Source organism: Panthera onca, chromosome B1 (genome assembly GCF_046562875.1).
Source record: "Panthera onca isolate mPanOnc1 chromosome B1, mPanOnc1 haplotype 2, whole genome shotgun sequence".
NCBI classification, from domain to species: Eukaryota; Metazoa; Chordata; class Mammalia; order Carnivora; family Felidae; genus Panthera; species Panthera onca.
The window spans coordinates 131079773-131095158 of NC_138342.1; the positions used below are offsets into that span (position 1 = coordinate 131079773).

Here is a 15386-nt window from a genome sequence, read left to right on the forward strand (position 1 = left end):
CCATGCTGCAGTTCTGCTTGTTGTTGGAAGGGGACTCTGGCAGCACAGCCCACACTGAGGCAAGGACCCTGGCATGGGAGGGTGGGGGGCACATATGGTGCTGCTTGCAGTGTCTGTCGCTGGGTCGCTTAGGTGGTTGCTGTCCGGAGCCTGTGATTCAGCATTGCAGCACCCCCCCCCCCCCCCCCCCCCCAACCAGCCTTCTCGTTTACACTCTGCTGGGGAAAGGTCAGGCAGCTCCAATGTCCCTGGCTCACTCAGAGCAAACAGCAAAGTGCAAATAGGAAAAAAGCATAGACTCACTGCTAGTTTGTTGTTAATACTAAATACTAATTGTTGATTAGCAATTACCATTTTATTTAGGCTAAATTATTTAAAAGCTGCAGCGTGGTATCTTGTGGAAAGGAAAGTTATATATATATATTTTTTAATGTTTTATTTACTTATCTTGAGGCGGGGTAGGGGCAGGGAGAGAGAGAGAGAAAATGAATCCCAAGCAAGCTCTGTGCTGTCAGCTCAGAGCCTGACAAGGGGCTCCATCTTATGCACCATGAGATCATGACCTGAGCCAAATCAAAAGTTGGATTCTTAACCAACTGAGCCACCCTGTCGCCCCCCACCTTTTATTCTTTTTACGTGTATTTTCATAAAAAGTTGATTGACTTAGGTCACTCTAAAGTATTATATTTTCCTGATGTGAAAATACAGGAAGATACAAAATTCGAGTGGAATTTCACCAATTAAGCATTATGATATATTTCTACAAGGATATTTCTGACATGCTAAAGAAACAAAATTTAAATTTTTTTTTTTTAACGTTTATTTATTTTTGAGACAGAGAGAGACAGAGCATGAGTGGGGGAGGGACAGAGAGAGAGGGAGACACAGAATCTGAAACGGGCTCCAAGCTCTGAGCTGTCAGCACAGAGCCCGATGCGGGGCTCGACCTCACGGACCATGAGATCATGACCTGAGCCGAAGTCGGACACTTAACCCGACTGAGCCACCCAGGCGCCCCAAGAAACAAAATTTTAAAATAGAACTTTCCAGTAGCTTGTAACTAATCAGAATGTTTTGAGAACATGATGCTTAAGAAGTAGCCAGGGGGCCCTCACCCATTTTGATTACTCTCAAAATAAATGGGTAAACTTACAAAAAGAGAAGTGGGTACTTGTTGGATTGTCTGTTTCCTTGGCTCTTGCTTCTTCTGTTATAGTCTTTACTTTGAGCGGTCAGAAACCAATGAAATCATGTGCTGTAGCTCACATATTTTGTCTTCTTAACTGCCATCCTACAAACCTGAAGTGAGGTACTGCAGTTAGGTGATGTGAATAGCCATCTGTGGACTCCTGTGGCGTCCTCTACCCATTTCTATTTTGCCATTTACAAAACCATTACAGTTCTTTCCCCAGTTCACGGTCTAGTAGAGAGATGTTATCATTGGACTGTGAGCTCCCTGGGGAAAGAACTTTATGCTTTGTAAGCGCAACTTTCCTAACAATACATGGCACATGGTAGTCACTCAATAAATGTTTGCTAAATGAATGGATGAGAAGAGATATAAATGAACGCTCAGTACCTTCCCCCAGACACCAGGCAGCAGGTTCATCTATTAAGAATCATACCTGTCACTAAAGCCAAGGAGGATGAGCCAAGAGTCCTGGGTTCTGGACCTGGACCTGCCACTTATGAGGTGACGGAGGGACTCCATCACTTATTTAACTTTATGGAGTTTTATTCCTCTCAGTGTGAAGTATAGAGTAGATTAAATGAGCTCCAGATTGATTGTAGTTCTAAAACAGCAAAAATCTTTTGTCTTTTTGATACCACTCCCTTACTCAGTGTCTTCTCCCCCAAAACACAAAGAGCGGAGGTCTTGGGTTGTCCCAGGTTCATTTTCACCTCTGGTAAGTCTCATGGAAAGCAAGGATGGTTGGATGATAACATGTGGATGTGATTTGTTTGTTTGTTTTTTGTGGTTCTTCTAGACCTTCTGAACAGAGTGAATTAAAACTTGTGTGCAATGCATTTGAAAGGCCTGAGCTGAGCAGTAACGTCGATGTCAGAAACTGGTGTATACAGGAAAACCCGGGGGAAATTTGTAAGACAGATGCTGGCATTGGGAGCAGTTTACCTGCTGCACAGGAAGAGGCAGGTGTGTGACTATGTTGAGCTATGAGCAGTGCTTCTGTTGGGATTTTTGGTTCCTCCAGGAAGTAGCCACTGTAAAGAAGTGACACCTTGATGAGGTTATCGCTTCAGAGGCAACTTAGGTTATTGACGCCTGAATGGAAAGCTGTCAGGATGACACTGTAAACCTGAGATTCTTTTGAACCTGGGCAGGCCTCGAGTGTTGTCCCCTCCTCCCTAAAATCTGGCCATTCTCAACTGTCCTCCTGCGCAGTGCTGAAGGAACGGTGGTTGCTCCCTCTGGGGACAGCCGGGTGAGAACTGTGTTCTTCTCACACACCCAAGCCAGGCAGTTCCTGCACAGCCAGGCTGCTGTCCCTCCCAAGAACTTCCCGGCAGCGCCTCTGGGAGTGAGAGGTAGAGGGCACCCAAAGCTAGGTCCGAGCTAGACTAAGGGGTAGCAGGAGGCTCCAGGGCCACTGAAGTTGACTGCACGTGTGGGGGACGGTGTGGGGGAGTTGTAGTCCTTTCTGCCAACACCGTGTTCCCAGACACACGTCCATGTCCTCCATGCACATGGCTGGCAGATTTCGGGAGTTTCTTTCTCTGTCCTCTCATTCATTCCCTTGACACATGTGTTGCCTTTTGGTCTTCTTGGGGGTTCATTCCACTCATGCATAAATAGTACTTTGAAGCTCTTTTTTTTTTTTTTTTTAACATTTTAAGTAATTTCTACACCCAACATGGGGCTTGAACTTACAACCCTGAGACCAAGAATTGCATGCTGTACTGACTGAGCCAGCCAGTGCCCCAGTACATTGAAGCTCTTAGGAGGTATCTTCATAAAAGAGAGGGAGAAATTACCTATAAATTTCCAGTCTGATCAAGTAGCTCAGTTTTCTTCACAGTTTATTTCCAGAACCACTTTTAGATCAAGGGTATGCTTGGTATTGACAGTCTGAGCCCCAGCCAGGTGTAATCACCCATCCCGCAGGCAGAGTAGACACAGCTCATCCCTCACTGTTTCTTAAAGTCCTGTTATTGGTTGTAGTTAACTTCTTTCTTCTTGCTAGATGTGCAGAGGTAGCAGACCCTGACCGTGAACCTGGCCTTCTTCATAACTTCACTTATCTCCTTAGTAGACATGGCATCAAGTTGAAAATTGTTCGAATGAGGTATGACTTCTCCCTTCCTTCCTGCAGAGGGTTACTACCAGAAGACTGGCAAGAAGTGTGTGGAGAAGTCTTGCTCGGATTCCAGCTCTGACTGCGGCAGCTCCTCGGGCGGCGTTCGGGCCAGCCGTGGCAGCTGGGGCAGCTGGAGCAGCAGCAGCAGCAGCTCTGATGGGGACAAGAAGCCCGCGGTGGGCCGTCAGCACTTCCTGCCAGGCGGTGAGTCCTGGGAGTACACCCAGCCCTGGGAACGGCCCTCCCTCCTGCCCTGCCTCCCGCCTTCCCGCCTGTCCTCCCTCCCTCCCACCTGCCCTCCATCCTGTCCTCTCTCCCACCTGCCCTCCCTCCCTCCTGCTCTCCCTGCCACCTGCCCTCCCTCTTGTCCTCCCTCCCACCTACCCTCCGTCCTGCCCCTGCCTCCTGCCCTCCGTCCTGCCCCTGCCTCTCGCCCTCCCTCCTGTCTTCCCTCCCACCTGCCCTCCCTCCTGCCTCTGCCTCCCGCCTCCCCCCTGCCCTCCCTCCCATCTGTCCTCCCTCCTGGCCTGCTGCCTAGCCCAGTATGAGACCTGGATCTGTTTTCCAGGGCCTGGAGTACATGCGGGACTGCAGATTGGAGTGTTTACTTAGCTCTGGATTTCATTCACTCTTTTGTTCTTTCCTCCTTCCTTTCCCTCTCCCTAAATCATCATCATCATCATCACCATCATCACCATCATTTAATGTCTAACTTTGACACAGTTCAAAGAACTTTTGCATTCCTTTTTTCACTTGCAAGTTTTTATTATGGTAAAATATATATAACACAGAATTTACCATTTTTTAATTTTTTTTAACGTTTATTTATTTTGAGAGACACAGAGTGTGAGAGGGGGTGGGGCAGAGAGAGAGGGAGACATAGAATCCAAGCAGACTCCAGGCTCCAAGCTGTCAGCACAGAGCCTGACATGGGGCTCAAACTCACGAACCGCAAGATCATGACCTGAGCTGAAGCCGGCCACTTAACTGACTGAGCCACCCAGGCGCCCCCAGAACTTACCATTTTTAAATGTACCATTCAGTGGTGTTAAGTACACTCATATTGTGTAACCATCACCACCATCAAATTTTTCCATCACCCCAGACAGACTCTGCACCTTTATCTATCTATCTATCTATCTATCTATCTATCTATCTAAGAGAGGGGGAGGGGGGAATCCCACGAAGGGCAGGCGGGGGGGGGGGGGAGAGAGAGAGAGAGAAGTGGGTCTCACCTGAAGCAGGGCTCGTGCTCACCCAGAGCTAGGCTTGAGCTAACCTGACACAGGGCTCGAACTCACAAACTGTGACATCATGACCTGAGCTGAAGTCAGATGCTTGACTGAGCCGCCCAGGTGCCCCACATCTCTGTACCTTTAAACAACAGCTGTCCATTCCTCACTTCCTGCAGCCCCTGGAAGCCTCACCTCTACTTCCTGTCCCCATGAATTTGACTACTCTGGTGTCTAAGTGGAATCACACGGTGGTCGTCCTTTTGTGTCTGGCTTATTTCCCTTGGCATAATGTCTTCAAGGGTCACCCATCCTTCTTTTTTAAGGCCAAATCATACTCTGTTGCATGCACATATCTCATTTTGATGGGCACTCGGGTTGTTTCGACGTTTTGGCTATTGTGAATAATGCTGTGAACATTGTGGCCTTCTCTTATTTTTGAGAAATTTGAGGATTTGGGAAAGGTCAGAGAATTAACTACTCTTACTTTCGCTATCTTTACCCTTGGGTTTGTTTTTGTTTTTAATAGTGCTTTATAGTCTTTTCCACTTTGGCCTCCCCGAGTCACTGCCCACTGTCATGAACTTGGCACATGTTCTTTTAGTCCATATTTTATCTTACATTTATATATCCATCAACAAAGTATAGAATTATTGTTTTTAACTTACATAAGGGAAATCATACTTCAGTATATCATTCTGCATTTTGCTTCTTTCACTTAATGTTATTTTAAAGCTCTGTGTCTATATAAAGATGGAATTCATTCCTTTTCACTGTTATTTTCAGCTTAGTCTTTGTGTAAGGGTGAGATTGAGAAACTCACATTTGTGAGGCCTTTGTTCACCCATCACACTCACACTGCTCCCAAGTAACCCTGAGGGGCCAGGGCTGGTGTCCCCGTGCCAGTCTGAGATTTGAGGTCCCGGGCACAGAGAGGTTGGCAGCCTCTTCCACACCCCAGTTTGCTTGAACCCTGTCTCCTCCCCCCAAGACAGGCTGCTTCAAGCCATGGACCATTCCCTTCAGCAGCCTCCGGGCTGTCCTCTCTTCTCTGTCTCCCACCGGCAGTGAGACATATAAAAGAAGGTCTTGTCTGAGAGACCAGGGCCCTAGTAACCATAAAAACCTACAGAAAGCACCCACGCGTATTTTCAAGCTGCATTTCTCAGCCTTTCTTTCATTATCCTCTCCCTCCCCAGGAGCCTTTTGAGACACTGTTTTCTTAATGACCCCCCATAAAATTTTAATATCACTGATAGGCAGTGTTTATTACTGTGCAGTGTGCTTTAGGGATAAAGAGATAAGATCTTCTCAACCCCCAAGAAACTCAGCAGTCCTGCCCCCCTCTAGGAGACACTGTCGCCCACATGGAGACACACAGGCTCAGATGAAGGCAGGCAGGTACACGCGCTTTGATAGCGGGATATGTTTGGCCTGAGGAAGCTTGAGTTCCACAGCCTACACCAAGCCCAGCTCCATCCACCACTGAAGACAAAGTTTGCCTGATGATGCAAACATAAGATTCTGAAAAATCGGTCCTTACTAACAAAAAATAGAAATGCAGTTTTGCTCGGGGGAAAGGCTGAGAGAGCAAGATGACAAAAATTATTCATAGTGTTTCTGTACAGTGGCTTAATATGTAGTTTACAAGTTGTTTGAGGGTTACGTACTGTCAGAAAAATGTCCCCAGCATAATTGTGGTGTAAAAGACCATAAGGACAACATATATGTGAAGCATGACCCCAATTTTATATGTATGCGTACACATAAAAGAGATTGTAAGGAAATATATCTAAATGTTGAATGGCAGTATAATTGCAGGTGACTTCTGTTTTTCTTCTTCCTTCCTTCCTTCCTCTTCCTTCCTTCTTTCTTTCGTTTATTCATTTTTGAGACAGAGAGAGACAGAGCATGAATGGGGGAAGGTCAGAGAGAGAGGGAGACACAGAATCCGAAACAGGCTCCAGGCTCCGAGCTGTCAGCACAGAGCCTGATGCGGGGCTCAAACTCACGGACCGCAAGATCATGACCTGAGCCAAAGTCGGACGCCCAACCGACTGAGCCACCCAGGCACCCCCTGTTTTTCTTCTTTAAACTTACGTTTATTTTCATAGATTTCTTACAGTAAATATGTATTACTTTTATAAATTGCAGGGATCTATTTATATAGCAAGATTTCTTTTATCAGAAAAACCCCTATGAGAAAGTTACATGATATTAATGATTTCAGCTTTTTGCCAAAATTAAAACACCATTAATCCAAAATTCATAAATTTAAGTGTTGAATTTCAGTAACTTTTCAATGAAGATAAATATAATAGAGATTTTTTTTAATGTTTATTTTTTGAGACAGAGAGTGCAAGTGAGTGAGGGGCAGAGAGAGAGGGGGATAGAGGATCTGAAGTAGACTCTGTGCTAACAGCAGAGAGTCCGATGTGGGGCTTGAACTCACGAACTATGAGATCATGACCCGAGCCGAAGTCGGATGCTTAACCGATTGAGCCACCCAGGCACCCCTATAGTAGAGATTTTTTAAAAATAAAATCACTGAGGGGTGCCTGGGTGGCTCACTCGGTTAAGCATCTGACTTCGGCTCAGGTCATAATCTCACGGTTCATGGGTTCGACCCCGACATCAGGCTTTGTGCTGACAGCTCAGACGGAGCCTAGAGCTTGCTTCCGATTCTGTCTCCGTCTGTCTCTGCCCCTCCCCCACTCACACTCTGTCTCTGTCTCTCTCTCTCTCTCAAAAATAAATAAATGTTGGGAAAAATTTAAAAGAATAAAATAAAATTACTGAATGTGAAAATCATTTTAAAGTGAGAACTTGCTCATTAAGGGTTGGAGATATTAGCCATCTGCTCTTTAATACATAATACAGTTGAATTACATGTGTAAAACATAATGATAATGTTTTTGTTTTTATGCAGGAGACAATGTTTCCCAAAATGACTTTCCTTCAGAAACTCCCATCTCCTTGAATCTTTCTCATAACATCTGCAATCCCACGTGAGTTTTTAATTTCCTAGCTTTGACGGTGTGTTGTAGGTACTGCTTTTCCTGTCACTGCTTCTTCCTTGTACTTGGTTCTGCGGGTGAAAATAGGAAAACTTTTTAAGGATGTGGGAAAATACAGCCCAATTTTGCTCATCATTCAGGAGGCAGGATCCTCCCGAGGAAACACATTTCATGATCTCTGGGGTGCCCAGTGACGTAGCCACATTGGAACACATCTCGTTCCTGAAAGCAGACAGAGAAACTGCAGTAGTTGTAGGGATTGGAGTCATCAACGCTTTGCTACAACTTGAAATAAAACTGGACGCCCATGACTTAGGGAAGTTTGCAAGACCCCAGCAGCTACCCCCATGATAACAATTCTGCTGTGTGATGCTTGCCACCGCATGGGACAAAATCAACAAGTGGCTTTTATTGAGTGGGAGAAGAGGAGGGTACGCAGCCGGCAGAGGTTTTCAGAGTGGGCATGTGATCACCTTTCCTTAGGCGCTGGTCACATAGTGAGAGGACAGGAGGCTGTCATTAAAACTAAATTGATGGGGTTGTAAAGAAGGAAACTCAGCATAGGAGACAAAGCTGTCTGTGAACTGTTTTGCTAGAGGTAGGAAGTAAATTAGGGATTAATTCTTGCTGCCGGCTGGTGGTGGGCTGATGGTGAATCTGCAGTTCACCTTAGCTACCTTAGTTAAACTTGTTTTGTTGTTTATTTAAGAAAGGCTCTGCTGGGTCTTGGGAATTTACTATTCCTCAGCCCTTTTCTGGCCGTGTACCATTGTGTGTCTAGTATTTTATGTTTCTTGTGGGAAGAATGTCTGTAAAAACTCAGTGAACAAATTTGGTATGTCCTTGTACAGAAGAAATGAGTAGATCCTCATTCTCTCACTTTCTCCACAGAAACGTGAATAATGTCCCACGGTATGCAGAACCTCCCTGTCCCAGCCTTCCTGCCGGGCCTGCAGGTGTCGAAGAAGATAAAGGTGAGGCGCATACGCTTGGAGCAGACAGCAGCCAGGTGCTCCACACTGCAGGTCGGGGAGCTTGCCAAGACAGGCAGGTCGGGTGGGGCCGGGGCTTCGCCCAGCGCCCTCTTGTTCAAGCCATGTCACTGGGCTTTCGTGCGTTGGGAATGTACCTGCCCTCTGGACTGGCTTCATTGAGGTCTCTGACTTGGGCTGCCCCCTCGTTTAGAGCCAGGGTACAGGTGCCCTGTGGCCCGAGTATAGCACGGGGTGCTTTGCAGGGGACTACTGCTATGTGTGGTCCACCTTTGCCTGTCTGAGGTAACAGAGAAATAGAGAAAGCAAAGGTAAGCTCTGGTTGGACAGCATGCCATGGGTCAAGTCCAGGCACCTGAGCCTGCTTCCACCTTTCCCACTCTCTCCCTGTCCTCCCTGCCTCCCCATGTCTTAGAAGTCCTTTAACCTGGCCTCGCAGCCTCAGTGACCAGCCTCGCTCCCTGTACGCGACCTGAGACCAGGAGCTGAGCTCCTGCAGGCTACCCCCAGGTGGGGAAGACAGCGTCCCAGGGGTGTGGAAATGATGTGAGTGGGAGGGAAAACCAAACCCCGCTCCCTCCTGGGGTCTCTGTAGGACGTTAACTCCAGTCTCCCTCATTTTTCTTCTCCAGTTCTCTTTGTTACCTCTCTTGGCTCTTGTCTTGTGTCTCCTGTTTTCTTCTAGTGCCTGCTTCCCACGTGATTAGGGTCAGGAACCGTGGCAGGATAAACCTGATGTTCACTCCCGTGGCATCATTTAGCTTTAACGCATGTGCTTGCTTTTGCTCATATAAATGAGACTAGATTTGAAAACTCCTCTATGCATTGGAGCCAACTCTGAAAGCATAGGCTTCTGTGCTGTTCTTTGGATACATTTTGGACTTGCTGTTGTTGCATTGTCATTAGAAATAAATTATTTGTGAGTTGGATCCAATTACTAATCCAATAAAATAAGTGTTTTCAATTAAAAAAAACTCTTGAATTCAGTAATGTTGCTGAAGCAAGACTTGGACAAAATTTAGGTGGTACTACCTTTTTTCTTTAAGGTAGTAGACAAGATAAGATTTAGTTGATGGGGAAAAATAAAAACTGTCAAACAGATATGCCTTAAAATGGTATTCTGTCTGTATCTGTCTGTATGTGTTGTCAGGTGGAGACTTACATGTTGTCTAGAGTCTTAATCTGTTTTTTTGCATGTGTGTATGTTTCAAGTGCCTTTTACCTTGTTCTTGGTGTTAATAATCTGCAATTACTTTTGTTTATTTATTTTATTTTAGAGGGAGAGAATGGGGAAGGTACAGAGGAGAGAGAGAGAGAGAGAGAGAGAGAGAGAGAGAACCTTAAGCAGGCTCCATGCTCTGTGTGGAACATGATGCGAGGCTTGATCCCATAACCCTGGGATCATGACTTGAGCCGAAATCAAGAGTCAGATGCTTAACCAACTGAGCCACTCAGGCACCCCTGCAATTAGTTTTGAATCACCTGTTATAGTCCTTGGTTGGATCCTCAAGTCACTAGAGAATTAGATCTTGCTCAGAGTGACTGTCTGCAGAGCACTGGCCCCATCTCCTTCTGCCGTCCCTGCCCTTCCTCACACAGCTGCTTTTTGCCCAGCCCCAGTTCCCCCATCCTCGTTACAGTCTCTCTGTTGCTACCTCCTTTCACTGCAAACACCTTGCAAAACCACATTCAGGGTTCTGCCAGGTTCTGCGGCTTCTCTGCCGGCTGCAGTGCCAGTGAGCGAGGCTGGAGAACAGTGGGCAGAAGCACACACAGCAGCCACTGCTCTGTACGTCCACAGCCCTCGCTTCACGTGACCCCATGGCTGCGACTCTCTGGGCCCTTATCTGTTCCCTCCTCTGTGCTCATACTTCCAGTGCTTTCTGCCTCGTCCTCCTAGCTGATATTGCTTGGTGTTTCCCTGGGAAGGAAAGAGACAGTTGGAGGCCTTCGGAAGGCTCCCACTGCCCCGTCCATGCACCACCAGTCACAACATCTTCTGCTCCTTCCTGTTTCAACCTGTTGAATTATCAGTGCGGTGCTCCTCCCCAAGGCTCTTGTTTCAGTGCATTGCCCATCCCTCTGCCATCAGCTGGTTTTCTCTGGGGGTCATTCCATCAGCTGTGATACTTCCCACCTTTAAAAAACCAACAGCCCAAATCCTCTCTCTCAACCCCCTTCTCTAGCTACGTCGTGCCTCTCTTTGGGGGAACTTCTTAGAAGAGTAGTCTGTGCTTGCTATCAGATTCCTTTCCTCCTCTTCTCTGAAACTGGCTGTGCTCCACCACTCCCCCAAGACACTGTCTGCAGGGGCCCTAGCGGTTTCCATGCTGTGAAGTCCCACACTTCTCAGTCTTCCCATCTCCATGGTGACCTATTGCAGACTTTAGACGTTCTGCTCTGGCCCTTAAGTTTTAGGGTTTCCGATTCAGTACCCCCGGCCTGTCATGCCACCTTGTGCTGTCTCTGTGCACAGTCCTGTGGTGGTCTCATCCATCTGCAAACCTAAGTGCTCCCTCCACCCTGATGACTCCCACATTTGCACCTTTAGCCTGGGCCTCTCTCCTGAATGCCACTGTCTTATAGCCAACTGCCGTTTGACATCTGTACTTGGGGATGCAGCGGGTATCCCAGTGCTTGGCCTCCCTCACTCCTGCTCACCTTACAGCCTTCCCATTTGGTCTTTCTTGTTGCTCAGGCCAGAAATCTTGACTTGTTTTTCTTGTCGCCCACCCATGATCTGTTGTCTTCTGTTCGTCTTCTGCCTTCCAACCAGGATCTGACTGCTTCTCCTCACCTCCACCATAATCACCCTGGTCCAGGCCATCATTGTTTCTCTCTTGGGCTGTCACGATAACTTCCTGACAGATCTCCCTGCATCTGCTCTCACCTTGCCATCTAATTTCTTTTTAATTTTCTCTTTTTAAATTGAGGTTTAATTGACTTATACAGTGTACAATGTAATGATTTGATATGTGTGTATATTGCAAAATGATCACAGTAAGTCTGGTTAACAACCATCAGTGCCTTACCATCTGTTTTTAACACAGCAGCCTTAGTGACCATGTTAACATAAGTCATAGCCTTTCTCTGTCCAGAACTGGGGAGGATCTGAGAAGGTTACCCAACTTACAAGTTAACCAATTAGTGTACCACATTTTTATAGATACTGGCAGAAGACAGGAGACTTCTGGGTCAGGCACAGAGGACGTTTAGCACAATGAATGGCATGTACATGGATGTATTTATGGCAGGTCCTGGCCTGCAGTCCCATGGGTGATGCAGGTGGGCCCGGGTGGCCACCTGCATGGGCTCTGGGTGCAGGACAGGAACCCTGAGCTTAGGGAACCCAAGTGTTTTATAATAGTCAGGAAACACTGTATTTATTTTGTTGAATGTTAAAGAAGCTTGCCCCTTGGGGCGCCTGGGTGGCTCAGTCGGTTGAGCAACCGACTTCGGCTCAGGTCATGATCTTACGGTTTGTGAGTTCGAGCCCTGCATCGGGCTCTATGCTGACAGCTCAGAGCCTGGAGCCTGTTTCAGATTCTGTGTCTCCCTCTCTCTCTGCCCCTCCCCCACTCGTGCTCTGTCTCTGTCTGTCTCAGAAATAAATAAAAACATTAAAAAAAAATTAAAAAAAAAAAAAAGAAGCTTGCCCCTTGCTCCGAAGAGAGAGAGACCTTATCTCTCTCCTGAGGCTTTGCTTAGTAAACATCCTTGGAAAGGTAGGTCAGAACATAGGCAGCTAGCTTCCTGCTTGCAGGAAGTACAGAAAAGACACCCATAGAAAATTGTCTCACAACAATATACACACCCCTTGTTGCTGCGTAGCCTTGGCTTCTGGTCCGTTTTCTCATGCATACATCACTCCTTAAGTGGTTCTCGATTACTCTGACAGAAGGTGGGGCCGCATCTTTTAATTTGACTATGATGATATAGCCTGCAACTTGACCTACAGGAAAATGTCTGGGTGAGTCTGTCCCCCACACCCTGGCCAGTGAGTTAGCGCTGACCTGAACGCCTTCCAGAGCCAAGCTGGTGTTGTGGTGTCTTTGACCATTTCAGCTAATGTTAGGAAACAAATCTCATACCATCTTTGCTGATTGGATGGCTCCCTCGTAGTGATTACTGCCTACAGGATGTGCATAAACAGCAAGTTATCCTTCAGGGACATCTCCCTGAATAACCAAGAGCATCCTCATCTCTGAGAGATCTCCACAGTCATAGGAAAGCTACGTGATCTACTGGTGACTGGCACGAGAAGTACCGTTCTGGGGGTACACACATTGCCCTGGGAAGAAGGTGTCATTTACAGTTGCTACCCCTGCCCCGCCCCCGCTTCCCCCACTTGTCCCCCTGCCCTGGCAATAGGACCTGATCATTCAGGGAATACAGGTTGGCAGTGTCTCAAGTGTGGCCTGACTGGCCAGTAAACCTTTGGGTTCCCAATTCAGTTTTGAATAATTGAGTCTAGTCTTTCTTTGTGGAGGTTCTGCCTACGTGCAGATAGCCCAGGCTGTCCCATTGATGGATGCCACCAGCTGATGGCATCTGTCCATCCATCCATACCACAAATGACTGAGCGCTGATAATGGCAGTGAAGGCAGGAGACAGCCAGAGATGCTCAAGTGCTTTGCACGGAGGGGGCAGGAGCCAGTCCATCCCCTGGAAACGTCAAGGGAGAAGATGACCAGTTGAGGTCAGAACTGTGTGATGTAATTTGGCGGACTCGGCAGTCACATTTAAGGCCCTAACAACAGTTTGGAAGAGCCGTACCAGGACATTTTCCTCCCTGAGAAAGACTCCAAGGGCAATTCTGAAAAAGAGGGATCATGAATGTCCTCCTGTTCTCTGCACCTCCTGAGACCTAAGGCACTCCCTCCCCGGGTGCTGAGGTTTTCCTCCTCCATCACCATAGAATCCTTGTCTCTCATCACAAGAGCTGTAACTGTAACAGTGACTTTTTTTTTTTTTTTTTTTTTTTACAACAAAACCGTACTTGTACCACCTTTTGTCCATAAGGGTCAAGGCATTATTTTAAATGTTTATTTATTGCGAGAGAGAGCGGGAGAGAGGGGAAGAGGGAGAGAGACAGAATCCCAAGCAAGCTGCTCATTATCAGCACAGAGCCCAATGTGGGGCTTGAACCCATGAGCTATGGGATCATGACCCGAGCCAAAGGTGGATCCTTAACTGACTGAGCCATGCAGGTGCCCTGGGTCAAGGCATTTTTTATGAAACTTACAGGGATCCATATGTTCCCCCACTTGGGCCTGTATGGGCCGTGTAGGGGACTCTGAGCAGTGTACCCATCCACGTGATTGGTATCCTTATGGTCCAGGATCCCCTCAGTCTAACAAGAGAATCCAGGTGACTGGACCAGAAATAAGTGTGAACCCACTCAGCCCCCTATTGGCTGGACTGACACCAGAGTGTCTACCCCCCAGCTCAGCCTAGGGTTGCTATTAGGGCAAAAAACGAGTGTCACATGTCTAGAAGTGATCGGGGCAGAATTGTGGATGTTCAGAACAGATCTCTGTATCCCACTTGCCCCACACCCCTTTAGTCCTGTTTCATACCCAGGAAGCAGCCAAGGGCCAGTGATCCCTTTCTGGGCACAGGTCCAGTCAGTACTAAACTGCCTTACATAAGTATGTAGACCAGGGGAGGTGAGGAATTAGGGTCAGAAACCTGTTTGGGTTGAACTGGAGGAGGCTGTTCCAAGCCCAGCCATCCCAGGTGTCTGTCGGTAGGGAGTATAGAAGGACCACCAAATGCCTTTGACTCTCAACCCACTGCTGAGTGGCTTTGGTCGGGATAGCTGTCCTGATCAGGTTACTTTCAGGGGCTGCAGTGATGTGGCTGTGCCGGCTGGTTGATGAACAGCAGCACTGTAACCAGAAACGTGTCAGCAGTGGGGAGGCAGCAGTAATGGCCTGGAGACGGGGCTCAGGGTCCAGCGTGGTCCATGTGCCAGGAGTGGGTGACAGCAATGCTCAGTATGATGTGGCCCACCCCAGCTCGAGGCAGCTGTGATGAGTCTGGCTGGCAGTGGTAGTCCTGCATCCTAAACAAGTGGTTTCTTCCCTCTGTGCATTTGTGATGCTGGAAGTGCTCCCACATCCGATATGACAGGCAGCAGTCCTGGTCGTCTGGGTGTGCAGCTTGATTCCAGGCTGCCTTCCTCAGGATACCCTACCCGAGTGGCTCAGATGATTTAATTGGAAGCCAACATTTGTTTCTCCATTTCACATCCCTAAAGCAAAGTGTCTTTTAATCTGCCAGTTAGTAGCTTTCCAAGTGACAGACCAGTAGCTAGGCTATTAGCAATAGCTTGTGTCAGTAAAAGCACAACTCAGTTCATCAAGAGAAGAGCTGGCTTTGAGAGTTCCACCCTGGGTCTGTGCCTGACCAGAGGGGCCATATTCATTTTCAGTACTGCAGAGTGGATGCTGGGGCGGACAGCTGCTAGAGCCCAGTGGGCACTATCCGGTTTCAGCTTAGTCTGACCATCAGTGAGCCACACCCAGGCATTTAGGGGAACCTCAGTGAGTTGTAGGCCCCACTGAGCCAGCAGCGTTGCTTCAGGTAGTAGAGTGGGAGGTACAATTTCCCTAGAGGGACAGCCTCCATTTCCTCCACATAAAGCTGAGGGAGGGCTGAGGCCAAGCCAGCTACATGAACATCACCATGTTTGCATCAATTCCCCTGGGTCCTACATGGATATCTGTGTGCATACTGGGTTATGTTACAGGAAGGAACCCTGAGCTTAGGGAACCCATATGTTTTATAATGGGCAGTAAGCATACCTGCCTTTTGCTCCAGAGG

The 15386-nt window shown here is 47.6% G+C and overlaps 1 protein-coding gene across 2 annotated transcripts in view; it reads left to right on the forward strand.

Annotated features, from left to right (window-relative positions):
• TMEM131L (transmembrane 131 like) overlaps positions 1 to 15386 on the forward strand; it is a 169434-nt gene that overhangs the window by 147323 nt on the left and 6725 nt on the right. For both annotated transcript variants that reach the window (XM_078445675.2, XM_078445676.2), the window contains exons 28-31: positions 1989 to 2155; positions 3333 to 3521; positions 7479 to 7557; positions 8458 to 8540. In XM_078445675.2, the coding sequence (XP_078301801.2) occupies positions 1989 to 2155; positions 3333 to 3521; positions 7479 to 7557; positions 8458 to 8540 (518 nt within the window). The remainder of the gene's footprint in view (positions 1 to 1988; positions 2156 to 3332; positions 3522 to 7478; positions 7558 to 8457; positions 8541 to 15386) is intronic.